At 54.3% G+C, this 27,155-nt stretch overlaps 2 protein-coding genes across 2 annotated transcripts; both read left to right on the top strand.

Annotated features, from left to right (window-relative positions):
• Positions 1–2,791: 2,791 nt before the first annotated feature.
• LOC121851559 (transmembrane and coiled-coil domain protein 3-like) lies at positions 2,792–6,672 on the top strand. The gene is made up of 5 exons (XM_042345510.1): positions 2,792–3,469; positions 4,269–4,546; positions 4,954–5,481; positions 5,866–6,001; positions 6,336–6,672. Exons 1-5 carry the CDS (start codon positions 2,792–2,794, stop codon positions 6,645–6,647), a joined length of 1,932 nt encoding a protein of 643 aa, XP_042201444.1. The 3' UTR covers positions 6,648–6,672.
• A 3,540-nt stretch (positions 6,673–10,212) lies between these two features.
• Positions 10,213–24,463, top strand: LOC103188642 (protein bicaudal D homolog 2). Its single transcript, XM_007908693.2, has 7 exons — positions 10,213–11,042; positions 15,182–15,394; positions 16,945–17,097; positions 17,426–18,787; positions 19,465–19,616; positions 20,623–20,830; positions 22,035–24,463. Exons 1-7 carry the CDS (start codon positions 10,788–10,790, stop codon positions 22,047–22,049), a joined length of 2,358 nt encoding a protein of 785 aa, XP_007906884.1. The 5' UTR covers positions 10,213–10,787; the 3' UTR covers positions 22,050–24,463.
• Positions 24,464–27,155: the final 2,692 nt, after the last annotated feature.

The following is a 27,155-nucleotide window of genomic DNA, read 5'->3' as shown; positions in this document are numbered from 1 at the left end:
CCCCACTCCCCCCCACCGGCCCCCCCACACCCACTCCCCCCCCGGACCCCCCACACCGCCCCCCCACCGCCCCCCCCCACTCCCCCCCCCACCGCCCCCCCCGGACCCCCCACTCCCCCCCACCGCCCCCCACACCCACTCCCCCCCCGGCCCCCCCACTCCCCCCACTCCCCCCCCCCGCCCCCACACAACCGTCTGGTGCTCAGCTGACACACACCCTCACACTCCCCCCCCCCCCCCCCCCCACTCCCCCCCCCGGGGCCCCTCCCCTCCCGCCCGGCGCTGTCGGTGGGGCAAAGAGAAGGGCCTTTCTCTCCCCCTCTCTCTCCCTCTCTCCCGGTGTCCTCCCTCCCACTCGCTCCCTTCACGGCTGTTTCCGGGCGCGTCGCTGGCCCTGCAAAACGCACAGTCACTACACTTGGCAGTGATTCGGGCGGAACGCGACCCGCGCGGGAGAGGGAGAGGGAGAGAGAGGGAGAGAGAGAGGGAGAGGGAGAGAGGAACGGACCACCGGGGCCACAACCGCACAGGAAGATGTTGGACGTGTTCCTCGACGACCGCGTAAGAGTCTCTGTCACTGTCTGTCTGTGTGTGTGAGGGGGTGAGGGTGTGAGGGTGTGTGAGGGGGGGTTGAGGGTGAGGGGGGGGTTGAGGGGCTGTGAGGGTGTGAGGGGTTGAGGGGCTGTGAGGGGGGGGTGTGAGGGGGGGTGTGAGGGGGTTGAGGGGCTGTGAGGGTGTGAGGGGTTGAGGGGCTGTGAGGGGGGGGTTGAGGGTGTGAGGGGTTGAGGGGGTGAGGGAGGGGTTGAGGGGGTGTGAGGGGTTGAGGGGGTGTGTGAGTGAGGGGTTGAGAGCGGTGTATCCGCTCGGAATGAGGAGTTGAGGTCACAGAGAACCTCAGACTTTTGTGTTTATTTACAGTTTGACAGTTGGTCACTGTGAGCAGATCCGAGACGTTGGGGGTTTTACCCCTTCACTGCCCCCAACTGCCCCCCCACTGCCCCCCACTGCCCCCCCACTGCCCCACTGCCCCCCCTCTGCCCACTGCCCCCCACTGCCCCCCACTGCCCCCCACTGCCCCCCCACTGCCCCCCCACTGCCCCCCACTGCCCCCCCTCCGCCCACTGCCCCCCCAGTGCCCCCCCACTGCCCCCAACTACCCCCCCACTGCCCCCCCACTACCCCCCCACTGCCCCCCCACTACCCCCCCACTGCCCCCAACTACCCCCCAACTACCCCTTCACTGCCCCCCCACTGCCCCCCACTGCCCCCCCTCCGCCCACTGCCCCCCAACTACCCCTCAACTACCCCCTAACTACCCCCTCACTGCCCTCCACCACCCACTACTATCCCCCACCGCCCGCGGACCCCCCCACCGCCCGCGGCCCCCCACCGCCCGCGGCCCCCCCCACCGCCCGCGGCCCCCCCACCGCCCGCGGCCCCCCCACCGCCCGCGGCCCCCCCCACCGCCCGCGGCCCCCCCACCGCCCCCGGCCCCCCACCGCCCGCGGCCCCCCCACCGCCCGCGGACCCCCACCGCCCGCGGCCCCCCCACCGCCCGCGGACCCCCCACCGCCCGCGGCCCCCCCACCGCCCGCGGACCCCCCACCGCCCGCGGACCCCCCACCGCCCGCGGACCCCCCCACCGCCCGCGACCCCCCACCGCCCGCGGCCCCCCCACCGCCCGCGGCCCCCCCACCGCCCGCGGGACCCCCCACCGCCCGCGGCCCCCCCCACCGCCCGCGGCCCCCCCCACCGCCCGCGGACCCCCCACCGCCCGCGGCCCCCCCACCGCCCGCGGACCCCCACCGCCCGCGGACCCCCCACCGCCTCACTCCCCCGTCCTTTGTGTTTCAGCCCAACAGCTATTACTGTGGATTCTCGTTACAGTCTCACTTCGTGAGTGAGAGGACGTGGAATCAACTCCGTCACAACCTCAGGCAAAGTCTCCTCTCTCACACTCACTCACACTCACACTCACACACACACCCTCACACACACCCTCACACACACCCTCACACACACTCACACACACCCTCACACACTCACACACTCACACACTCACACACACCCTCACACACTCGCACCCACCCTCACACACACCCTCACACACACCCTCACACACACTCACACACACCCTCACACACTCACACACCCTCACACACACCCTCACTCACACTCACACTCACTCACACTCACACTCACTCACACTCACACACACCCTCACACTCACACACACCCTCACACACACACTCACACACACACTCACACACTCACACACACACTCACACACACACTCACACACACCCTCACACACCCTCACACACCCTCTCACACTCGCACACACCCTCACACACACTCACACACACCCTCACACACACTCACACACACCCTCACACACACACACCCTCACACACTCGCACCCACCCTCACACACACCCTCACACACTCGCACCCACCCTCACACACACCCTCACACACACCCTCACACACTCACACACCCTCACACACTCACACTCACACACCCTCTCACACTCACACACACCCTCTCACACTCGCACACACCCTCACACACACTCACACACACCCTCACACACACGCGCACTCACACACGCCTCACACACACCTCACACACACCTCACACACGAATTCACACACACGCACTCACACACGCCCACACACACGCCCACACACACACGCGCCTGTGACGTTGCTGACGTTGTTGTTGTTGTTGTTGTTGATGTTAAACAGGCTGCAGTTGGACGGCCCAGACCACCCCCCAACGTCCCCACAGATGGAGGAGAAGCAGGTGGACAGTGGGGTGAAGGAGAGTGGGGTCAGCGAGCCTCGGACCTCCCATTCCTCATTCCAGGCCCCTCGCCCTGCCCCGCCCTCTGCCCCGTCCACACCCCAGGGCATCTTGAAGCTGGACTCTGCCCGCCACTCCCTGGATTACAGGGAGGAGGAGAAGGACTCCAGGCCTCCCAAGGAACGCAAGTCCAGCTCCTCGTCCAGAAGCTCCTTTGCCCACAGTTTGTGGTCCCTGGGCTGGCTCCGGGGGTGGATATCGGGGCCTCAGGAGGAGAGCGGGAGCCGGGCAGAGGAGGACAGATCGAGATTCGGCTCCAGTCTGAGCCAGAGCCAAGCCTCGGCCAAGCTGGACAAGCAACACGCACAGGACAGCCCCTCCGTGTACTTCGCACGGAAGCCATCCTCCCACAGGGACTCCACGGACAGCTCCGCCGCTCAGTCCCACCCCCCATCCATAGAGCAGCCCCCGCCCGCACCCCAGGCCCAGGCCCCGCCCCAGCCCAGGCCCCGCAGGAAGTCGGTGATCGACACGGTCCTGGGCAGGACGGACTCCGAAGCCGAGCCGGTCAGTGACAAGACCCGGACACCAGGAGAGGAAACCCGCAGGATTTCACTGCCCTGGAATCTGGTCCGAGCCACCAAGGGGGAGCGGAGAGACAAGGTAGGGATCATGATTCCTCTCCCGAGCCCCCCCACTCCCTCCCTCCCTCCCAAACCCCCTCCCAACCATCCCTCCCAAACCCCCTCCCAACCATCCCTCCCAAACCCCCTCCCAACCATCCCTCCCAACACTCCCACACAATTTCCCCTCCCAAACCCCCTCCCAACCATCCCTCCCAACACTCCTACCCAATTTCCCCTCCCAAACCCCCTCCCAACCATCCCTCCCAACACTCCCACCCAATTTCCCCTCCCAAACCCCCTCCCAACCATCCCTCCCAAACCCCCTTCCCAATCATCCCTCCCAACACTCCTACCCAATTCCCCTCCCAAACCCCCTCCCAACCATCCCTCCCAACACTCCTACCCAATTCCCCCTCCCAAACCCCCTCCCAACCATCCCTCCCAACACTCCCACCCAATTTCCCCTCCCAAACCCCCTCCCAACCATCCCTCCCAAACCCCCTTCCCAATCATCCCTCCCAAACCCCCTCCCAACCATCCCTCCCAACACTCCTACCCAATTCCCCCTCCCAAATACCCCTCCCAAACTCCCTCCCCCCCCACCCAAACCCCTTCCCAAATACCCCTCTCAAGGCCCCTCCCAAAACCCCTCCCTCCAACGCCCCTCCCAACCACCTTCCCAACCCCCCCCCCCCACCCCCCACTCCCCTCTCCTTCCCGAACCCCTCATTTTATTATTATTCATCATTGTTTTGCCGTCGTTGTGATGGTATTGATTATCGTTAATGACGCCCATCGTGTGAGATTATTAATGATCCGGTTGCTATTGTCATGAGGAGGGAACGGGCGCCGGGGCCGGGGCCGGGGCGGGCGCCGAATCGATCGACCCCTCGAAGCCGCCCTCGGGCTACGGGGAGATTCCGGACCCGGCTCCGGACGGTTCAGCAGAAGCCCAGCAATGGGAGGAGCTGCGGACGCTGAGGGAACAGCTCAGCAAAAAGGTTCTCGCGGCCTCCGAGCAGATCCGTGTTCTACAAAGTCAGCGCGACATCAACGTGTCCGAGTATCTACGTCTCGTCAGCAACGCCGACCATACGCAAGCCGTCCGTATCAGGTCTGTGTGCGTGCGTGCGCGTGTGTGTGTGTGTGCGCGTGTGTGTGTGTGTCTCTGTGTGTGCGTGTGTGTGCGTGTGTGTGTGTGTCTCTGTGTGTGCGTGTGTGTGTGTGTGTCTCTGTGTGCGCGTGTGTGTGTGTCTGTGTGTGTATGTGTGTGTCTCTCTCTTATTGTTATTGTTTATTATTATTTATTGTTATTATTGATTATTATTTATTTATTGTTCTGGTTATTACTGATTATTATTTATTTATTTATTGTTCTGGTTATTATTGATTATTATTATTGATTGTTCTGGTTATTATTGATTATTATTATTGATTGTTCTGGTTATTATTGATTATTATTATTGATTGTTCTGGTTATTATTGATTATTATTATTGATTGTTCTGGTTATTATTGCCAGGGTCACCTTTGAGAAGCTGAACCAGAGATTGTCTCTGGCCATCGCTCAGTTACAGAAGAAGCTGGACTTGTATCAGCAGAAACTGCAAGAGATGGAAACCCACCTCCTGAGAGATCAGCCCCTGAGCTCGAAACCACCCACACCCATCATCCCCAGCCAGGAAGCCGGCCTGAACCAGTCCCCCCTCTCCCCCGTCTCCCCCCACACCGACACCTCCAAACACAGCCTGGACAGCGAGAACCCCTCCCTGGGCACCAACAGCTTCAACCTCAGCGACTTCCTCGACTCCCTCCAGACCCTGCGCAGAGGCAGCACCTTGTCCCAGACGGGGATGGAGGAGCTGGAGATGGGGCTGGGGCTGAGGGAGAAGTCGGGGGGCCGGAGGCTCAGCTTCCTGACTGTCATGGAGGAGATCCTGGAGGTGAAAGAGGCCCAAACACAACTGGACATTAACCTCAAGAGCTTAGCGGAGATGTACACAACCGACATGACCAACTTCCAGGCCGCCGTCCAGGACGAGAAGCAGAGGTTTGTGACTCCCGCTCGCTCTCCCCCTCCATCCCCCTCGCTCTCCCCCACCCTCCCCCTCGCTCTCTCCCTCGCTCTCCCCCTCCCCCTCTCTCTCCTCCACCATAGATTGATCGGAATATTTAACAGGGAGATGGCTGGAGACTCGGGGCGGTGGGGTGGGGGGGGGTGGCCTTCCGGGGAAGGAGTGAGCGTGAGAGGGAGAGGGGTGGAGAGAGCAGGGAGCGGTGGTGTGAGGGCTGGCGGGGAGAAGGGAGTGGGGTGGGGTGGGGGTGGCGGTGGGGATGTGGGGGTGGGGGGGGGGCGGGGCGCGAGCTCGGGGCGCGAGCTCGGGGCTCGGGGTGCGGACAGCGACACTGAGAGGTCTTGTTGCCGGGTCTGAAGGAACCTCCATCTGGAGACGCAGCTGAACGACCTGACGGAACTGCACCAGAACGAGGTGTTCATCCTGAAGCAGGACCTGGCCAGCCTGGAGGAGAAGATGATGTACCAGGCGTACGAGAACAGCCGCGATATCTGGGTCAGTGACCAAAAATACCCCCCACCCCCACCCCCACGCCCACCCCGCGGCTGTTCGTGAGGACGTCGCCGCGCTCCCGCCCGCAAAAACACACACACACCACACAGTCACTACACTTTACAGCGTGTCCCGCGAAGCGCTTTGAGACGGCTTTCCCGATGTCAATGTGAGGATTATTATTATTATTATTATTATAATATTGTGTGTGCTTTGTCCCCCTCTCTCTCTCTCTCTCTCTCTCTCTCTCGCCCTCTCACCCTCCCCCCCACCCTCCCCCCACCCTCTCTCCCCCTCTCTCTCTCTCTCTCCGTCCCCCCCGACCCCCGGGGAGCAGGAGGTATTGGAGAGCTTACACAGTAAGGTGGGCCGTGTTGAGCAACAGCAGCAGAGTGCGCAGCTGGAGGTGTTGGACCATGTGAACACTCGGGAGCTGGTGGGGAAGGGGGTGAACCTGCTGCTCGCTTTGCTCACTGTCTTACTGATGCTCATCTCCAGCCTGTCCGCCTGCATCATCCCCTTCGTCCGCACCAAACTCCGAGCCACCGGCAGCCTCCTCCTCCTCACAACCTGCGTCCTGGCCTGGAAACACCGGGACCTCCTGAGAGGGGCAGCTCATGCGCACCTCGGCTTCGGGGAGAGAGAGTGAGGGCTCCACCCTCTGCACTGTGCGTCCGTCCACACTCCCAGGTCAGGGCGAGAGACGCACTAAAGCTCCCTCTACACTGTGCGTCCGTCCACACTCCCAGGTCAGGGTTAAGAGACGCAGTAACACAGTCACTACACTCCCAGGTCAGGGTTGGAGGCGCAGTAACACAGTCACTACACTCCCAGGTCAGGGTGAGAGACACAGTAAAGCTCCTCACACTGTGTGTCCACACTCCCAGGTCAGGGTTAGAGACGCAGTAACACAGTCACTACACTCCCAGGTCAGGGTTAGAGACGCAGTAAATTTGCCTCTGACATGTTTCCGAATTGTTGAGATGAGAAAAGACTTAACTTTGCAATTTGCCACATAATTTATTTTAATATATATATATATATAAAAAAAAAGTTTCTCTTATCTGTTGGGACTTCGTGGTGTATATGTTTACTAAATAGATGTAAACGTGTTCCACGGATAACGCGCCCTGTCCAGGGCGGACGTTAAAGCTCTCCCGCGGCCCTGTCGGGGTGAGGAGGGGGGCGGGGGGGGCGGGGGGGGGAAAGAGAAGGGAATTTGTCTCCCTCCTGGTGTCCTGCCCGACAATCCCCCACAAATAAACATCGCTCGCTCACTTGCCGGCTGCTTGCGGGGACGTCACTGTGCGCGTTGCGTGTTGGCTGCGCAACACACAGTCACTACACACTTGAGCAGTGAATGCCGTGAAGCGCCTCGAGACGTCCTCCCGAGTGAAAGGCGCTGTGTCAACGTGAGAATAAGTTTAGTCAAAAGATACCGGGAAACCTCTTCCTCCCCCCACTGACCCCCCCCACCCCCCCCCCCCACCACCCCCTCCCCCTCCCCTCCCATCTTGTGTCAATGACTGTGGAGCAGGTCATCGGCCTGAAGCCAAGTCACTGCTACATGGAGCGCCACCGCCCCCCTGTGGCCTCCTGTGGTAATGCGAGCGGTGAAGGTGAAGACGCGAAACTGTACATTCGCAGTCAACGTCGCCCTCCTGTGGTGGAGATTGGCACTGCGTCAATCTGAACACACGGTCATAATAATAATAATAATAATAATAATAATAATAATCCGTGTGTGTGTGTGTGTGACACAGCGCCTTATCGCGTCTTAAAGCGCCGCACGACATACACTGGAAAGTGCGGTGACTGTTTTGCTGTGGGCGAAACACGGCAGTCGTTTAATAATAATAATAATAATGATAATCCTGGCGTTTGACCCGGCGCCCGATCACGTCGCCGAGGCGTCTCAAAGCGCTTCACGGGATACGCTGTGAAGCGTAGTGACTGTGTGCTTTGTGGGCGAGGCCCCGAGCCAAGGGCGGGTGGGGGGGGGGGGGGAGGCGAATGCAAGCAAATCAAAAGACGTGACCTGAAGGTGGGAGTGGGAAAGGCGGAGGTAATGGGGAACAGAGTTCCAGAGAGAGCGCTTCACCCAAACCCACAGTCACTGCACTTTACACTGTATCCTGTGAAGCGCTTTGAGACGCCCCAAAGCGCTGCACAGGGACACACCGTGTGGTGAATTGACTGTATGTTTGTGGGTGAAGCGCAGCAGTCAATTGCCAAAGCCAAATCCCCGGCCGCGCGGGACAGAGCCAAACCTCACACACACACACAGACACACACACACAGACACACAGACACACACACACACACACACACACACAGACACACACACACACACGACACACACACACAGACACACACACACACACACACACACAGACACACACACAGACACACACACAGACACACACACACACACAGACACACACACACACACAGACACACACACAGACACACACACACACAACACACACACAGACACACACACACACACAGACACACACACACAGACACACAGACACACACACACACACAGACACACACACACAGACACACACACACACACACACACACACAGACACACACACACACACACACACACAGACACACACACACACAGACACACACACACAGACACACACACAGACACACACACACACACACAGACACACACAGACACACACACAGACACACAGACACACACACACAGACACACAGACAGACACAGACATAGTTTCACCCACAAAACATACAGTCACTACACTTCCTCCTGTGGCCCTGAAGCCCCGCCCCTCACCATCAGCCCCCGCCTGTGTCTCTGACGTCACGGTGATGGATGTACCTTTGGGCCAATCACAGTGTTCGGGGTGCGGGGGGGGCGATTGTTCACTGATTGACAGTCCATCAGGGGGCGGGACCCAGGAGGGAGGCGGGGTTTACTATGCGGCTGAGCATTGAACGCCAGCAGTCGCCCCCGCCACCGACCTCCGGCTCGTCCAATCGGATCGCAGATCGATGTGACTGACGCGAGGTGTTCCAATCAGGAGCGAGGGGGCGGGGATCTCGGCCGAGAGTGGGCCAATGGGATTTGTCGGTCGGTTGATGGATGTGTGGGTGTCACTGGGCGGGCGGTGGGGGGGGCTGGTGGGCGGGACGTCGCGCGGTCTGGGCGGGGTGAGTGACGTGGAGGCGGCGGTGGCACGTGACGGGGTGGCGCGGGGGCGCGAGGCGGGTGACGTCAGAGGGTAACGGTCGGACGCCGTTTGAATGCGATTCGAAAGGGGGAGAAGCCCAACGGCCGCGGAGCCTCGCGCCACAGCCACCGGGTAACCGAGGGGTTAAACCCCGTCACTGGGGGTCATGGGGGGGTTTGAGGGGAAAAGTGGCGTTAGTTTGAGTTTTGTTGGGAAGGTTTCTGAGGGTAAACGGGGGTTCAGTTTGAGCAGCAAAAGGGGGGGAATGGGGTTCAGTTCGCGTGAGGGGGGAAGAGGGGTGAGGGGGGAAGAGGGGGTGAGGGGGGAAGAGGGGGTGAGGGGTGAGGGGGGGAAGAGGGGGTGAGGGGGAAAGAGGGGTGAGGGGGGAAAGGGGGGAAGAGGGGGTGAGGGGGAAGAGGGGGTGAGGGGGGAGAGTGCGGGAGGGAAGAGGGGGAAAGGTTTAAAGAGTTTTAGTTGGAAGTGTAAAAGGCGAAGGGACGATGTTTGAGGGGAAAACAAAAAGGGGGTTTTTCAAGTGAACTCCCACGAGTTTTTGGGGCGGAAAACGCGCCGTTTACAGTGTGAAAAGGGGTGTTTGAGGGGAAAAGGATCAAATGCAAAGATTATTGTTGTTACTGTCAGGAGGAAAGTGTGGCGTAAAAGTGTATTTTTTTTGCTGTTCAGGGGATTGGGGGGAAAAGAAGCTCAGATTTGGGGTTAAGGGCTGTTTCGGGGGGAAAAGGGGGCGAAGGGGGAGAATGTTCTTTCCCCCGTGTTTTCTTTTGCGGAGGAAAGTGACACCGAGTGATTTTTTTTTTAAGGAGTTTTCTGAGGGGCAAATGCCGCGTGAAAGGCGCACGAACCTCGAAGGAGAAGTTGCGGCAAAGTTTTATTTAATTTCAGATTTAAAAGAAAAACTATTTCTCTGCGTTATATTTATGTTTCTCTTTCCTTTTTCCCCATTCTCTCCCTCTCTCCCTCCCTCTCTGGTAGATTTTTTTGTGTGTGTGTGGGTTAAAACAGGATAAAGAAAGGAGAAATAAATAAAAGTGCGGGTTTTTGTTTGACAGGAACCAGTCGGGGCTCAGGTTTCCTTTAATTTGGATGTATAAAATTCAAGTGCCGAGAGAGGGCTTTTGAGCTGCGTTTCGGCCGATAATATTGAGGTAAAATGTCAAGGGAGGAAAGCCGAATAGTTTGGGGTTGAAAAGGTTTTTTTTGGGGGGTGAAGGAGAAGGGAAAGGGGGTTTGGTTAGGAAGGAGAGAGGCAGCGAAGAGAGGGCGAAGGTTATTTTTAAGTGAGTGGGAGAGAGAGGGGGTTTGGGGCCGGTTTCGCAAAGAAGGAGCGAAAAGAGCGGAAGGAAGGAAGGAAAATCTTTTTTTTTTTTAAAAAAAACTCCCAACGTCCTTCGGTCTTGAGCTGTGGAAGTGAGAGGGAACGCGTGAAAGAGAAAAGGCTTCAAGGTTGGCTGCGGGGCCCGTGACCGCGGCGGCGGTGAGAGACGGCGGTTTTACAGTGAGGGGAGAGGAGAGGAAAGACCACACGGGGGCAGTTTGTTTGGTCGCCGGTGCGGTGTCAGATGGATGTTTTGGTCGCTGGTGGGAGTGAAGAGGGTGGGGGGGCGGTGTGGGCAGATACCGGGGGAGAGCTGGAGAGACTGAAGGCTGAGTTACGGCGGCTGAGCGCCGAGCTACAGGAAGCCAGTGAGCAGAAGGTGCGGGCGGCGGAGTGCGGGCTGGCCGTGCTGGAGGAGAAGCTGTGTCTGAAGCAACGTTACTGTGAGCTGGAGCAGCAACATGAAAGCACCAAACAGGAGCTCGAGCACCTCAAACAGGTAACGTCTGACACGCACCGAAACCCGTCACCGGGACCGGCCGGGTGTCTGACACACACACACGCGGTAACCCGTCACGGTGACCGGCCGGGTGTCTGACACACACACACGCGGTAACCCGTCACCGTGACCGGCCGGGTGTCTGACACACACACACACACGCGGTAACCCGTCACCGTGACCGGCCGGGTGTCTGACACACACACACACACGGAAACCCGTCACCATGACCAGACGGGTGTCTGACACACACACGCGGAAACCCGTCACCATGACCAGCCGGGTGTCTGACACACACAGTAACCCATTACGGTGATCAGCCTGACACATGTCGAAACCCATCGCTGTGATGACACATAATAATAATTCTGGCATTTGATACAGCGCCTTATCACGTCTTTGAGATGTCTCAAAGCGCTTCACAGAATATACTGTAAAGTGAATTGACTGTATATTTTGTGGGCAAAATGCAGCAGCCAATTGCGCGCAGCAGCGTCCCACAAACAGCAGTGGATTGAGTGACCAAATTATTATTTTTTTGAAAGGATTATAACTATTGGTCATCGAAAGTAATGGGCAACTGCATAACTTTGTGATTGATGTAAAGTAACGGGTAACTTATAGAACTGTGTGAACTGACACCACAGGTAAGTTTTGTGGCACGAAGAGGTAACCACAATGTAAGATTGACGTGTATAACCCGACTGAGACTATTAACACTGTGGAAAGTTCGGATCACGGAGAAGTTTTCTTCCACCTTCCCGCGGGATGATTGCTGTCCCGCCTCCCTCCCATCCCAGGGCTCTGATTGGCTCGGCGAGACTGCCACTCACCATCACCCTTGACAGCCCTGGGTCAGGGGGTGTGCGTCAGGACCGTGTTTACGCTGATCAGCAGTCGGCCTGGGGCTGTTAGCTGGGCCTAAACCAGTACGACCTCTACATTTCATGTCATTTTTAATAATAATAAGCCTTACGTTTGACACAGCGCCTTATCCTGTCAGCGAGACGTCTCAAAGCCCGTCACAGGTTATGCTGTCAAGTGGATTGTATTTTTTATGGGTGAAAAGTGGCAGCCAATTGGATAAATGCCGATTGGCCTTCACGTTTGCCCACAAAATACACAGTCATTACACTTCCCAGCGTATCCCGTGGAGCGCTTTGAGACGGTCTTGACGATGTGACAAGGTGCTGTATCACATGGAAGGATTATTATTGCTGAAAATTCCTGACAACTCAACCCTGACTTAACTTGTCACTACCGCTTGTCATCGTACTGTCAATATCCCAGCCACATTCATTTATGTATTTATACACACATCTAACTCGCTGCTCCTGATATCTAGTCGCTGAGCCCTTTCCCCTTGGAGCGAGGAGTTGTCAGGGTTTAGTGTATTTCATAAGTCTGAAAAGCCCCGAAGTTAAGACAAGTGCAGTCGAGTTATTTTGAGATCTTAGCTACAGGAGAAACTATGGCAGGAATCTGCTGATAATCGGAGATGGTAAAAGCCAGTGCTTCTCCAGCTTTACATCTGTCACAAAAAGAATTTGTGACTTGTGTCTGGAGGCTATTTGGCCTCTGCTTGCACTCTGAGTAACTCTAAAATGATAGCAGGAACCCTCACGTGAACATAGCTTATTGCCTCAATTAGTTTATAAAGATTCACTGTAAAGTGCAGGGTTCGCATATGTTGTGGGTGAACCTGGCGGCCAATTTGCTCACAGCAACGTCCCACAAACAGCTGTGGAGCAAGGGAGCGGGTTTATTTGGGGATTGTTGTTAAGGCCCCAGGAGAGACAGAGAAACTTCCTTCTCTTTTCCTGACAGCGCAGTGGGTGATGTTTAACGTTCACCTGAACAGGGCCCAGACGGGGAGTTTGATTTAACATCTCATCCTCAAGCGATGGTCTCTGGGTGTTGGTGGACTGAATCCTGGTATCAATGTGACTGTGGTTTCATGACTCACTCTCAAACGTTCCTCCTTAAGGCAGTCATCCATTTGTTGCTGTTTGTCTCATTGTTCATGGAAATCATTAGCACATGGTTGAAAAGCCCAGCAGAATTTCTTCCAGCTCTGTGTACAGTTTGCAGCACAGAATGCAATGTGGGGGAGATAAACTCATGTTAATGATTTGCCTAATACTGGATTGCGGTGGCATCTTGGACTATTTGTGGTTCAAATCGTGCTGTTTTTCAACTTAAATTTTCCTCTAAACTTGCCCCATCAACTCTAAACTTGCCTTCAGTTGATCCCTTGAGATTTTGACCTCTGTGACTGAAGGCTATACATTTAAGTGTCTCAGGCTATTTAAATAGCGGGGGGGGGGGGGGCGGGGGGAGTCCAGAGATGGTTATGTTTCTCTATTTACAGTAAGGTAACACTGAGACCAGCTATTTCTATATTACTGTATATTTAGTGCCAGGGAGTATGTAGCAGGAAGCTTAAAATAACATGATGCCATTGAGGTAAAGAAATGCTAGCCTGCTTAGTCTTCCCTCCGGCCTTTACCCTACCTTACCCGCCCCATCATCCACAGCCGGGCTTTCAGCCTATCTGCTCCCGCTCTCTGGAACTCCATCCTCGAGTCCCTTAGCCTCACCCATTCCCTCGCCTCCTTCAAGGTCCACCTCAAGACCTTCCTCTTTGATCATCCTTCCCCTCCTTTGCTCCCACTCCCAACTTGGGCACCAATTCAGTCGAATTAAGCATCTCGGGATGTCCTCCTGGATTGAAAGCTGCTGTGTAAATGTGAATGTATATTGTTAGGATGGAGAGCACTTAACTGTGGACTTTAAGCTCTTCGTTAGTGAATCCTGATCTCTTGTGTTGTGAAATAGTCTGTTTGTCAGTGACGGATTGTTTTTATACAGTGACTCAGTGAGTGGTGATGGATTAATTCCATTCAGTCCTGTTCCAATGGCAGGAATATAGTCCCTGCCGGGTGTAATCTGGGCTGCGGTGGTCAATGTGGCTACAGGGTGCATGTTAAACTCCACTTCAGGATCAGCCAGGAGCAAGGCTTATGTGGGTGTGACTGAGGCTCACAATGCTGCTCTGACTGTTTGTTTTGACCCTATCAAATCAGTCCCAGCTGCAGCAACGGCAAAACGTGAGTCAGACATGCAGACAACTGGCAGGTCAGTCAGGAACTGAGCCACAGCTCCGTCACAGCCTGAGCCACATCACCTCTTATTTGAAGCAGGCAGAAACTATTTGTGATTCAATATGCTCCCTGTTGTGGGAGAGTGTGCCAAAGCTCGTTGCTGCCTCACTTCACAGGGTGTAATGGCAGCCCAGGCTGGTGCATTACATGTCCGAGTTGTCAGGGAGCTAAAGTAAAGGGGCAGTGCTGTGCTAAGTTGGAAGAAGACTGATTCAAACTTCTGTCTCCCTGGCATGTGGCGTGACTATCTCGGAATGGGGCCATGATAGAGGCATTTGCTGGCACGTCTCATGGTTCTGTCCTCAAGGCCAAGAGGAGAGAGAAATGCTTTTGTTCAGTGAAGTTCAAAGCTTCTTTTCCCGAGCTGCGTCCTAGCAGTTACTGTGACACTTTCCAAACCACCATTGTAGACTGGGTTGGTATTTCGGCTGAGTTCTCTCTCTCAGTCTTCACATGCCTCGCTTCACCTCTCCTTCAGTTCCATTTTCCTGCCCGTCCCCTCCCTCTTCCAACTGATAATGAGAACATTACATATGACTCAGCGCCTTTCACGTTGGGAGAGCATCTCAAAGCGCTTCACAGGCGATGCTGTAAAAGTGCAATGACTGCAGGAAAACACAGCAGCCAGTTTACTCACAGCGACGTCCTGCAAACTACCATGAAGGGGGATTGTCAGTCAGGACAACAGAGAGAGTTACTCCCTTCTCTTCTTCAACAGTGCTATAGGATGTTTAACATCCACCTCAACGTCTCGTTCCCCCAGCACTGCACTGGTGTCAACTTAGATTATATGGTTTCCAAGTCTTGACATTCCCCCAAATAAAATCTTATGTTTATTGGGTAAATACCAATTTGATGGTTTTTGCATTGGGGGGGGGGTGGGGGGGGGTTACCACGCGCTCTGGGACGCCAGCCTGCGTAAGGGTGTCATTATCAGAAGCCATGTGTATATATGAGGCGTGTGTTGTTTTACAGGCCTTTGCAGAAGCTTACAGCAATCACAAGAAGGTGGCGGCCGATGGGGAGACGCGTGAGGAGACGTTGTTGCGAGATTCTGCCAAGAAGGAGGCCTTGCTGGTGACCAAGGTGATGGAGCTGCAGGCCGAGGGCAGGCAGGCCAAGCTGGTGGTCACCAACGCCGTGTCTGATATCGAGTGTGTGCATGGCGAGCTCCAGGAACTCAGGAAGGTAAAGCAATCTCTTATAATTATTATAATAATAATAATCCTTGCATTTGATATATGTCTGAAAGAGCTTCACAGAATATGCTGTAAAGTTTTTGTGGGTGAACGTGGCAGCCATTTGGGTACAGGGACGTCCCACGCACTGCCATTGAAGTGAACAAATGTATATATTATTTATTGATAGATATTTACGCTCGTCTCAGACAGTATCAAACCCTTTCTAGAAAAGAAGACGCAACATGTTATTATTCCTGTTATAGAACTCAACAGACCCGGCCCCTCGTGGCGGGTGGGGGGACCTCTGCACATTCCACTTTGGTGAAGGGACCGCCTCGGGCTTCTGCCGCCTTTAACTGGGCACAGTAACAAATGGGGTCTTGTACCTCCCTCCCTATCCCTCCACTCTTAGTGGGGAGTGTGGCTAGGTTTACAGCTCCCAGGTTGTACGCTCGTGTGTCAGCTTAGACCATATGAGTTCCAGGCCCCGATGTGGGGCTTTCACTCGGAGACAAGAACCAGGCTGACACACTTCACATTCAGAGTGCTTGCTCTTCTCAGTGTAACAGCTTTTATACAATCATTGCCCAGTTGGTGGTATCCTGTTAGGCGAGGCTGTTGTTTTGATGTTGGACTAAGCAGAGAGGATTGAATAGCGAGAGCCTTGAGAGGAAATGGGTTGCAGGATGCCATGTCTGAGCACAAACCACAGCGGCATTCAGTGTCTGTGTGTCACGCACAGACGAGGAGGTGGTCCTTACAGAGAGGAAGCCAGGGCGGGGAGCAGGCCAGTGCAGTAACAATAGCTATTAACATGGCTTTGGTTTCTGAGTGACGAGCTCCCATGTGTCCATAGGGAAGTCTGAGATTTGATCTGATCCTCTGTTGTCTATGTAGAGTCCCTGTAGCTTAGTGGTTAGAGTGCTCGCCTCGCAAGTCAGAGGACGCGGGTTCGATTCGCGGGCGGGTGAAACCTTAGACAAGTTTCCTTACTCCACACGCGTAATTCTTTTAGTAGTAAGTAGGAACCCAGTTATCAATTGGCAGATCGCTGTCTGAAGGTAAAAATCCCTCCCCCCCCCAAAAAAGTAATAATGTGGTCACTCAATCCATGACTGATTGTGGTACACTGCTGTGTGCAATTGGCTGCCGCCCACAAAATACACAATCACTACACTTTACAGTATATCCTGTGAAGCACTTTGAGATGTGATAAGGTCATATATCAAGTGCAAGGATTATTATTAGAAGAATTAGGAAACTCAATCCGCATTGTTGGCACAAGCAAAACAAGGACTTGCATTTACACAGCGCCCTTCACACGGGGTAGTGTTTCAGAGCACTTAACAACAGGGAGCTTGAGGCCAAGGCAGAACATGATTGTATGTGGCCGGAGCCAGGGGAGTAATGGACCAATTGAAAGGGTGGTGCGTGCAGTGCTGTTGGAGTCAGTGTGGCAGAATTGGTCTGTCTGCCTGCTGTCTGTGTGGTTGAGTTAACCTGTGTGTGCGTGTGTGTGTGTGTCTGGTTGAGTTAATCTCTCTCTCCCCCCGGCAGAAAAACGAGCAGGTGGAGCTGGAGAAGAGCCACCTACGACAGGAGATCAAGGAGCTGAAGGTGAGGGAGAGTCAGCACCTCCAGGACTGTGTGGACCTGGAGGAGGAGAACATTTCCTTACAGAAGCAGGTGTCTACACTGAAGGAGAGCCAGGTACGTACTGTCATCAGCAGAGAATTATTAGAACCTTACAGCACAGAAGGAGGCCATTCGGCCCACCGTGCCTCTGCTGGCTCTTTCAAAGAGCTACCAACTAGTGCCACTCCTGCACTCTACCCCAACTAGTGCCACTCTCCCTCTGCTCTTACCCCAGCTAGTCCCATTCCCTCACTCTTAATGCAACTAGTCCCACTCCCCTGCTCTTACCCCATAAATCTGCACAGTGTAATGTCTCTTGTGTGTTTCTCCTCCTGTCCCCTCACTATGTATGTGTGTGTGTGCCTTTTACAGTGTAACTAACATCTCTGTGTCTGCTCGTCAGGTGGAGCTTGAGGGACTGAAGCATGAGATCAAGCAGAGAGAAGAGGAGATTGAGATCCTGAACGGGCAGCTGGAGGCAGTGACACGGCTGAGGGAAATCGGGGAACAGCATCTGGACGAAGCTCTGGAGACGCTGAAGACTGAGCGAGAGCAGAAGAACAGCCTCCGCAAGGAGCTCTCGGCCTTCCTCAACAGCAACGACTCACTCAGCAGTGTCCACATCAACCTGGAGGAGTGGAGGTTTGAAGAGAGTGTGAGCCAGGATGAGCTGGACAGCGGCTATAACCATGAGGGTTTGAGAGTGTCCACTCCGCAGGCCGGCCAGACCTTCCACCCTGCTCCCAGCCTGGTGTCTGACCTGCTCACTGAGCTCAACCTGTCTGAGGTGCACAAGCTCAGGCAGCAACTGCAACAGGTGGAAGCAGAGAAGACCTCCCTGGTGTCTGCTGTTCAGGACCTACAGGGGCAGCTCGAGAGAGAGCAGCGAGACAAGGCCGAGAAGCTGGCACAGTGTGCTGAGACACAGCTGCTCAATGGTGGGGAGAGGCTGGGGACTGAGCAGGCCAGCACTCAGCCCAGCGAGGACTATGATGTGGATGTGAATGGGCTGGAGGTTGTCCAGTGTAAATACAGAACTGTGGTGAGAGAGCTCCAGCAGCTAAGGGCAGAACTGGCTGAGCTGCAGGTGAAGTACATGGAGTGTGAGACCCAGCACCAGGAGGGACACCAGAGACAGCGTCTGGAGTGTGAGGAGCTCCTGGGCAGCCTGGCCAAGCACGCACAGAGTAGCCAGGAGGACAGAGACAGCATCGCCAGGCTCCACCGGGAGCTCAGAGCGAGCAGCAAGGTGGCCGCCGAGAGCCAGAGCGGCCTGTCGCTAGCTCAGGAGGAGCTGGTATCACTCAGTGAGGAGCTGGCTAGTCTATATCACCACGTGTGTATGTATAACAACCTGACCCCCAGCCGCGTCATGCTGGACCACTTCAGAGGGAGCTCTCCTCATCGCCGCAAGCGCACCTCCGACCTGTACTGCCGGAGGATCTTGTCTCCCGAGTCCGTGCCTGAGAGTGGGGGGGACCTCTCTCCTCGCTCGCTCCCTCCCTCCCCCCTCCCCGAGCCCCTGGAGTGCCCCAAGGAGCCGATGACCATCCTGAACCTGAGCGCTGTGATCCGCAGCCAACTCAAACACCTGCAGGTGGTGGTGGAGGTGTCCAGGCAGAGAGCAGCCCTCCAGCTGCTCTCCCCCGAGGTGGAGAAGGACAAACAGGCCCTGGTGGAGGAGGTGCTCAAGCTCAAGTCTCTGCTCAGCACCAAGAGAGAACAGATCGCCACGCTGCGGACTGTGCTCAAAGCCAACAAACAGGTCAGGACTTTGTGTGGCAGCCCGACTCACTCAGTCACTCGCTCGGTCAGTCACTCGCTCGGTCAGTCAGTCTCTCGCCTTCTCACTATCTCTCTCACCTCAGGATTTAGAACTCACAGTCCAGGCCAGCTTTCTGGTCGGCCAAAACAATACATTTTCTGATCTACATTCCTTGATTTTTGCCGTAAACCTAGAAATATTCATTCAAGGAAAAAATGGAAATGCACCAGCAATCGAACCCAGACTTACCTGGACCTGTGTGAGTGTTAGTGGGGAGCAGTGGGGAGCACGGATAGCTGTGCTGTCAGTCACCACACCTGAACCTGTGAGACTTTGCCTTTACCCCTCTGCTTTTGCCCCTGTTTAGATCGTACCTAAATTAAACGGGTCACTCAATCCATGACTGTTTGTGGAACGTTGCTGTGCGCAGTTGGCTGCAGCCTCTCACCCACAAAACACACAGTCGCTACACTTTACCTGTGAAGCGCTTTGAGGCTTCTCAATGATGTGATAATGCGCTGCATGAAATACAAGGATTATTATTCCTCTTCGATCGCCTCTCCCTCTCTGGTACTAAGTGCTCCTTGACACTGCCCCGCGTGAAGGATGTCTAGAGTTCTTGTTGTGCTTTACTTGGTTGGAACGAGAGTTCAGTTCAGGATTGTTTGTGGTTACAGACGGCAGAGGTGGCCATGGCTAACCTGAAGAGTAAATATGACAATGAGAAGACTCTGGTGTCAGAGACGATGGTGAAGCTGCGTAACGAGCTGAAGGCTCTGAAGGAGGACGCGGCCACTTTCTCCTCCCTACGCTCCATCTTCGCCAGCAGGTGAGAGTCTTGTACAGGTCAGGGGATAGCTCTGGGGTAGGAGATAGCTGGTCACTGAGAGCTAGCCCTGGGCCAGGAACCTGTCACTGTCAGCCTGTCAGAGCCACTACGTTCTCTTCCCTGTGCTCCATCTTTTCCAGCAGGTGAGAGAGTAGAGCAAACTTTGGGCCAAAAGATAGCCATGGGCCAGCAGCCTGTCAGAGCCACCTTGTCCTTGAAGCTTTCCCACCTTCATTATGGTTTTGGTTCTTCCCCAAGTGAGCAGCCAGGGGCTGATGTGCCAGTGAGCCAGTCTAACCTGATTATATAACCATAGCCCTGGCCCACGCGGCACGCTCACTGTTCACTAGCTCTGTGCCATCCAGTTACATTGTGCCTTGTTCTAATCTGGTGTCCAGCCAACACACAGGGCTGCTTTTCTCTCTCTCTCTCTCTCTCTCTCTCCTCCCACTGTTGTCTCTGCTTCACATTTGATCTGGCTACCAATGTCAGCCTGGCTCAGTGAGTCTCTGGGTTCAAGCTGCCATGTTGGGGCTTGAGATAGTGTAGCTAGCCCCGGGCCAGGGGATAGCGAGTCACTGAGATAGTCTAAGCTGAAGCTCCCCTCCACCCACACCCTTGTGGATCGGGGGCCACAGTGTGAGTGACCGAGCCAGCATGACAGCACAGGAGTTTAAGTAGATGAAACGTTAAAGCTCACTCACTCTTGGTTAAACTTATTAAAGGTGGATGTTAAAGATCTTCTGTTGTGCAGTCAGGGGGGAAAAGAGCAGGGAGTTTCTCTCTGTCACCCTCTCTCTCCTTCAGAGGTGAAAGCGCTACCACTGAGCCAGGCTGATCTGTTGTCAGTCCTCTGAGTGAACGTCCCTGTGGCATGTCAGTTACCGTGCTGTGACGGGTTCTCTTGCTCTAACATGTCCCTGTGCTGTGTGGGTTACTGTGCTGTCGCACGTCCTCTCGCTCTGTGTGGCTTGTTGACCATTGCCTTGTCTCCCGTCTGCCCCAGGTGTGATCAGTATGTCACACAGCTGGACGAGATGCAGAGGCAGTTGGCTGCGGCTGAGGATGAGAAGAAGACGCTGAACTCGCTGTTACGTATGGCCATCCAGCAGAAGCTGGCCCTGACACAGCGCCTGGAGGAGCTGGACTTCAGACCGGAGTCCAGACACTCTCGCAGCAAAGCCAGAGCCAGACCTCTCCGCTACACCCAGCAGGTTAGTGTCCCCCCGGCCCCCAGCTGGACCCATCTGGGCAGCAGGTTAGTGTCTTTCCTCACAGGCTGTTAGTGACCTGGCTCAGCCCTGTCAGCCGCTACCCCACGTGATTACTATGGAGGCCTGGAGTGAAGTGATTTCAGCACTCACCTCGCAAAGCCAGAGAACATGAGTTTCATTGCCGGGCGGGCAGTGTGACACCTTAGGCAAGTTTCCCTTCTCCCCACACACACCTGTTTATCAGCCGTAAGTAGCATCGATCGGCGGATCGCTTTCCGGAGGTAATAATCCCTCAAAATAATAATGTGGTTACTCAATCCACGACTATTTGTGGGACACTGCTGTGTGCAATTGGCTGCTTCACCCACAAAATACACCCTAGTCACTACATTTTACAGTTTATTCTGTGAAGCGCTTTGAATCGTCTTGAAGATGGGATAAGGTGCTGTGTCAAATGCAAGAATTATTGTTACACAAACGCGCCCCCCCCCCCCCTTTCCCAGCTGGGATGCCAGCACAGTGTAAGGCTGAGATCAAGCCGGGCTGTCTCCACACCGGGGTCAGGAGTGGAGTGTGTTTACTGCGCACAGGCAGCAAACAAGCCCTCTCTGTGTGGTCAGGCAGATGTACAATCCCAGAATCCTGGCACAGAAGCAGCCATTCGGCCTGACTCGGTCACTCGCGCTCTGGTCTCTGAGTCAGGAGATTCAGGCCCCGCATCAGGCAGGGCTCTGAGCTCACAGGCTGGCCTTGTTCTTTACTTTTTTTCTCCATGTGAAGCTGAAACTGACTCCCCCGCCCGCTCCCTCTTCACTCAGCCGCCTCCTGCCCGTCCCTCGTCCTCTCCTCTCCACCATGAGCAGCCTTCCGTGCTCTCAGCCACCAAACCTGTCATAATAATAATAATACTTGCATTTGATAGAGTCCAAATTTTGTGTCTTGCCTCCTGTTCAGATCCCACCTGAAGACCTTCCTCTGCGACTGCGCCTACTCTCCCTTCCCCCGACCCTCACCTCCTCTCTCTCTTCCCGCACACTCTCTCTCCCCCTGGCTCGGTGTCAGGCTCCGCCACTGTTAAGCACTCCGAGACACTGCCCTGCCTGATGGGTACTCTGTAACCGTGAGCTGTTTTAGGTTTTACCCTTTGTGTACCTGACATTTTACCTTTTAGAGACAATAACATTGTTTCCTTGTGTTTTTCCAGCAACAGAATATTTGAGTTGGAGGGATCAGTAAAATTGGACAACGCCTTAATCCCATTGACCTTGTGCCTCCCCATTGCTGGCCTCCGAGAGAAAAGGAACAAGAAACCGGAGAGCAGAGGGTACGAGAGAAAGAGAGGAAGCATAGACTGTGTGAGCCAGACTGTTCCTTCCAGGAGCCTTAAGCTCCGCTTCTCCCCATTCACTAGAATGAATGAAAGTTGGCAAAGCTGGGCTCATTTGGTGAATGTATGCACACGTGAAGCAGCCATTAGGGGAAAACTGTCTGTGTCCATAGTTTTAGCCCTTTTTCCCCCCTCTCTCTCCGTGTCACTGATTGCAGTGCGGGCTGTAATGTCCGTGTGCTTCTCGAGCAAATCAGCTCCTCCGGTCCTCACTCACTTCTGGTGAGGCAAGTGTTAAACAGCAGAGAGACACTGTGCCGGGTGTCAGCCCACCTAGTGCTCAGGCAGGAGGAGCTCTAAGCTGCAGTGCCACAATCAGTAATTTTTATTGGATGCACATTTTGATTGAATCTCTGCCCCGTGTGCCTGTCTGGGTATTCCCACCCGAACACGACACTTTATAAACCCCATCCGTGCCTTTAGCATCTGCCTGACGTGCTGAGCGACCTCACACACAGGGCTGTGTTGCGTTTCCTCCCCAAGAAAAGAACGAATGTCAAGCTTCCTGATTGTCCCGGTCACCGCGGCCTGATCAGGGTTAGAGGCTTTGCCCGTCTGCCCGGGTATCAAACCCGGGTCCTCTGGCTGTGAGGCGAGCGCTAACCACTCAAATGAGTTGTGAGGTGAAGGAGTCAGTGTTGCTCTATACTGTAAAATCTCTGCCCCTCCGTGGCAGAGTGAAGCCAAGCGATCACACTGTGCCTTTATTTAGTGGTTCCAACCTTTACAGCGATGATTTCAGGCTGTGAGAAGGCACACACTCGCTCACACTCGCACACACGCTCACACTCGCACACACGCTCGCACTCGCACACACGCTCGCACTCGCACACACGCTCACACTCACGCTCGCTCACACTCGCACACACGCTCACACTCGCACACACGCTCACACTCGCACACACTCTCACACTCGCACACACACTCACATGCACACACACAGGCCCGTGCAGCACAAAAGCCTTTTTATATGTATATTTCCCTCCACCTCCCAGACTGGACCCCAAACCCCATAGCTCAGTCAAGACCTTATGTGTTCACCGTAACCGGATCTGTGCTTTACACCAGATCTCTGTCCATCACTGAAACAAAACAACAAGCTCGGAGTCATTGCTGTCCCTGAAATCTCGGCAGCTCCATATCCCTACTGGTCAGACCAGCACGGTCGTTCCTCTCTCCTCTCTGCAAACAGACAGCGAGCATTAAACTCTAACCCTGCTCACAGGTGCCTTAACTGTAGCTGCAGATTCCTCGCTTGGTGTTCACCCTCCCCGGGATGTAGAGGCCTGGATTCTGTCAGTTCTCACTGTTATATCCGTGTAACCCACAAAGCAGGACAGTAGCTGCTTTAGTCTGGGTTGTCTGACCGATCCCCTCCTCATTGCCCGCGACAGAGATGAACCGTGATTCGGCAATGCTGAGACTTTGTCAGTAAAGAAGCAGAAAAATTTGCCTTTGTTGGATCAGCCTCCAGGACTCGCAAGATCCTGTCAGCTCCTGAACCCAACTTATTAGAGAAGATATTTATTTCAAGAGGAAGGCCGTCCAATGTGTTTGGTCAGTTTTGTTCGAGGAGAGGGAGACTCGGAACGGGTTGAGTCGCTCGTCCTCGCGTCTCCAAGTCAAGACAGTCGTGGGTTTGAGCCCCACCCACATGTGGGGGAGTTTGAGCTCACAGTCCAGGCTGGGGGGGGGGGGGGGGGGGCAGAGAGAGAGAGCGCCACATGGACCTTCCGCCGCATGGAGGCGCCGTCTTTCACTTGAGACATTAAACTCAGCTCCTGTGGGGGTTTTGGAGGCGGATGTTAAAGATCTGACAACAGTTCTGATGGCTGAGATCGAGTATGGAGTGTGTGTGTGTGTGAGAGAAACTGGGGGACACTGTGAGAGGGGTAATCCCTTGTGTGTGTGTGTGAGAGAGAGAGAGAGAGAGAGACTGGGGGGGGACACTGTGAGAGGGGTAATCCCTTGCGTGTGGCTGTGTGTTAGACAGTAACCCTGGAATCCTCACGGCCAGTCTGCACTACAGCAGAACCTTTTTAAATATTCTTTATCATTGCGGTCAATCACTGCCATATTCTTTATACAATTATGTCATCTCGCCTTTGGAGAACTGACAAGCGGTTCATTTCTAATAGGGAAGAAAGAGGCAGAGAGAAGGTGCCATGTGTGTGTGTGTGTGTGTGTGTGTGTATCTCTCTTGACACAAGCAATGAAAACCAATAAATATCTTCTTTAAAAAAAAAGCTTGTTTGGTACTCAATCTCAACTCTTTATTTACATACAACTTGCCTCCTTCAAGGCCCTCCTCTTCAACCGCAAATTCGGTCACCCTCCACCCCTCCTGATCTCAACCACCAGCTCGGGTCCAAATCCCTAACTATCCAGTGCCTTGGGATGTCCTCCTGACATGAAAGACTATATACAAATGTAGTGTGAAGTGCATTGCAGGTAAGAGTGAGGAGTCTGCAACAGAGCCTGTCGAGCCTGGCAAGGATAGGGGTGATGGGTGAACGGAGTGTAGTGTGTGTAATAGGGAGCCTGGCGAGGGCTGGGGTGATGGGATGTGGAGTTTGGTGCAGGTAAGATGGAGTTAATAATAATCCTTGCATTTGATATAATAATATAATAATATAGCGCCTTATCAAGTCGTTGAGACATATCAAAGTGCTTCACAGATATATTGTAAAGTGTAGTGACTATTTTGTGGGCAAAACGCAGCAGCCAATTGGGCACAGTAGTGTCCCACAAACAGTCATATATTGAGTGACCAAATCATTATTTTTTTTTTGAAGGGATTATTACCCCTGGAAAGCAATCTGCCAATCGCCGACTAATAACCAGGTTCCTACTTACTGCTAGGTAAAGAGAGGCACGTGTGCGGAGTAAGGAAACTTGCCTCGGGTTTCGCCATGCCCGGCCAGGAATCAAACCCGGGTCCTCTCGCTCGGAGGTGAGTGCTCTAACCACTACGCCAATCGCAATCGAATTCTGTTCATTTTGCTGCTTTGTGTGGGGACGTCGTCACTGGGCGCAGATTAGCCATAAAATGAACAGTGACTTCACTTTGCAGTGAATCCTATCTATGAAATAGATTATAATTCCTTTTAAAAAAAAAGAAAAATAATGCAGATGCTGTAAATCTGAAAACAAAGACAGAAGACCCTGGGAACACTGAGCGTTCCCTCAACACTGTGCGTCTACACTCCCAGGTCACAGACACAGTAAAGCTCCCCCTATACTCTGCGTCCACACGGTTCCCAGCGACATCTGTTTTTGTTTTCAGATTATAATTCCGATTGTTGCAGTACTGAGCTGCAACCACGAGATGTAGGTGTTTCACTCTCGAGATGATAATGGTGTGTGATCATAAAATTCCAACTGCTTAAAGTGAAGCTATTTAACTCAGCCACAAGGAGCTTATTTACTTTAGAGACACAGTAAAGCTCCTCTACACTGTGCGTCCGTCCACACTCCCAGGTTAGGGTTATAGACACAGTAACGCTCCTCTACACTGTGCGTCCGTCCACACTCCCAGGTCAGGGTTAGAGACACAGTAAAGCTCCTCTACACTGTGTGTCCACACTCCCAGGTCAGGGTTAGAGACACAGTAAAGCTCCTCTACACTGTGTGTCCACACTCCCAGGTCAGGGTTAGAGACACAGTAAAGCTCCTCTACACTGTGTGTCCACACTCCCAGGTCAGGGTTAGAGACACAGTAACGCTCCTCTACACTGTGTGTCCACACTCCCAGGTCAGGGTTACAGACACAGTAACGCTCCCTCTACACTGTGTGTCCACACTCCCGGGTCAGGGTTAGAGACACAGTAAAGCTCCTCTACACTGTGCGTCCACACTCCCAGGTCAGGGTTAGAGACACAGTAACGCTCCTCTACACTGTGTGTCCACACTCCCAGGTCAGGGTTAGAGACACAGTAAAGCTCCTCTACACTGTGTGTCCACACTCCCAGGTCAGGGTTAGAGACACAGTAAAGCTCCTCTACACTGTGCGTCCGTCCACACTCCCAGGTCAGGGTTAGAGACACAGTAAAGCTCTACACTGTGTGTCCACACTCCCAGGTCAGGGTTAGAGACACAGTAAAGCTCCTCTACACTGTGCGTCCACACTCCCAGGTCAGGGTTAGAGACACAGTAAAGCTCCCTCGCACTCCCAGGTTAGATGTTGGAGCACTTGAGATTGTGGTGTGCAGCAGCTTGGAGTAGATTCCTGTTGCCTCGCTTGCTGTCTCCGCTTTAACAAGGAGACTGTTAATGTGAAACACATTCTTTCCACCCTGCTGTGTAAGTCGAGAAAGCCACAGAGGCTGAAACGTTCCTCCCTGGAACCCACATTGCCACAGATATCAGAAAAATATGAAAAAAGATATTTTTTTTCTGTACATACAGTGGGGGCCGCTCAAGTCTCAGTCTGGTTAACCTCGGTCACTGTTTATTTTGGGGCAGAACGCCAGCTCCCAATGCGTTTCTGTTCTGAACCGATTTAATATATTCTGGTTAATTCAGACACGTCGCCTGCTCTGACATGTCCGAATTAGGCAGCCTCCACTGCATAGAAATTTAGTGTTCCCAATGTATTGCTTTCTGATTTTCATCCCACATACACACACATACACACACACACATACATACACACACACGTACACACACACATACACACACACACACATACATACACACACACACACACACACACATACATACACACACACACACACACACACATACATACCTGCTGACATCCTTTGGATGAGACGTTAAACCAAGGTCTCACCTATACCTGTTCAGGTGGACATTAAAGGTCTCCCACAGGGCTATTGATCAGGGAGTTTCTCTCCCGATGTCCTGACTGACAATCCCCCGGATAGAGTTGGTCACTCGCTCCGTGGCTGTTTACGGGACGTTGCTGTGTGCAAACTG

This window comes from Callorhinchus milii, unplaced genomic scaffold, assembly GCF_018977255.1.
Source record: "Callorhinchus milii isolate IMCB2004 unplaced genomic scaffold, IMCB_Cmil_1.0 Scaffold56, whole genome shotgun sequence".
In the NCBI taxonomy this organism is placed as follows: domain Eukaryota; kingdom Metazoa; phylum Chordata; class Chondrichthyes; order Chimaeriformes; family Callorhinchidae; genus Callorhinchus; species Callorhinchus milii.
Note: the sequence above shows the minus strand (reverse complement) of the source record. Positions and strands in the feature narration are given on the sequence as shown.

Coding starts and splice junctions, on each gene's coding strand:
- LOC121851559 (XM_042345510.1), top strand. CDS start 2,792: ATGGAGGAGAAGCAGGTGGACAGTGGGGTGAAGGAGAGTGGGGTCAGC. Junction 3,470..4,268: donor AGGGGGAGCGGAGAGACAAG/GTAGGGATCATG, acceptor TATTGTCATGAG/GAGGGAACGGGCGCCGGGGC. Junction 4,547..4,953: donor ACGCAAGCCGTCCGTATCAG/GTCTGTGTGCGT, acceptor TATTATTGCCAG/GGTCACCTTTGAGAAGCTGA.
- LOC103188642 (XM_007908693.2), top strand. CDS start 10,788: ATGGATGTTTTGGTCGCTGGTGGGAGTGAAGAGGGTGGGGGGGCGGTG. Junction 15,395..16,944: donor AGCTCCAGGAACTCAGGAAG/GTAAAGCAATCT, acceptor TCCCCCCGGCAG/AAAAACGAGCAGGTGGAGCT. Junction 18,788..19,464: donor TGCTCAAAGCCAACAAACAG/GTCAGGACTTTG, acceptor TTGTGGTTACAG/ACGGCAGAGGTGGCCATGGC.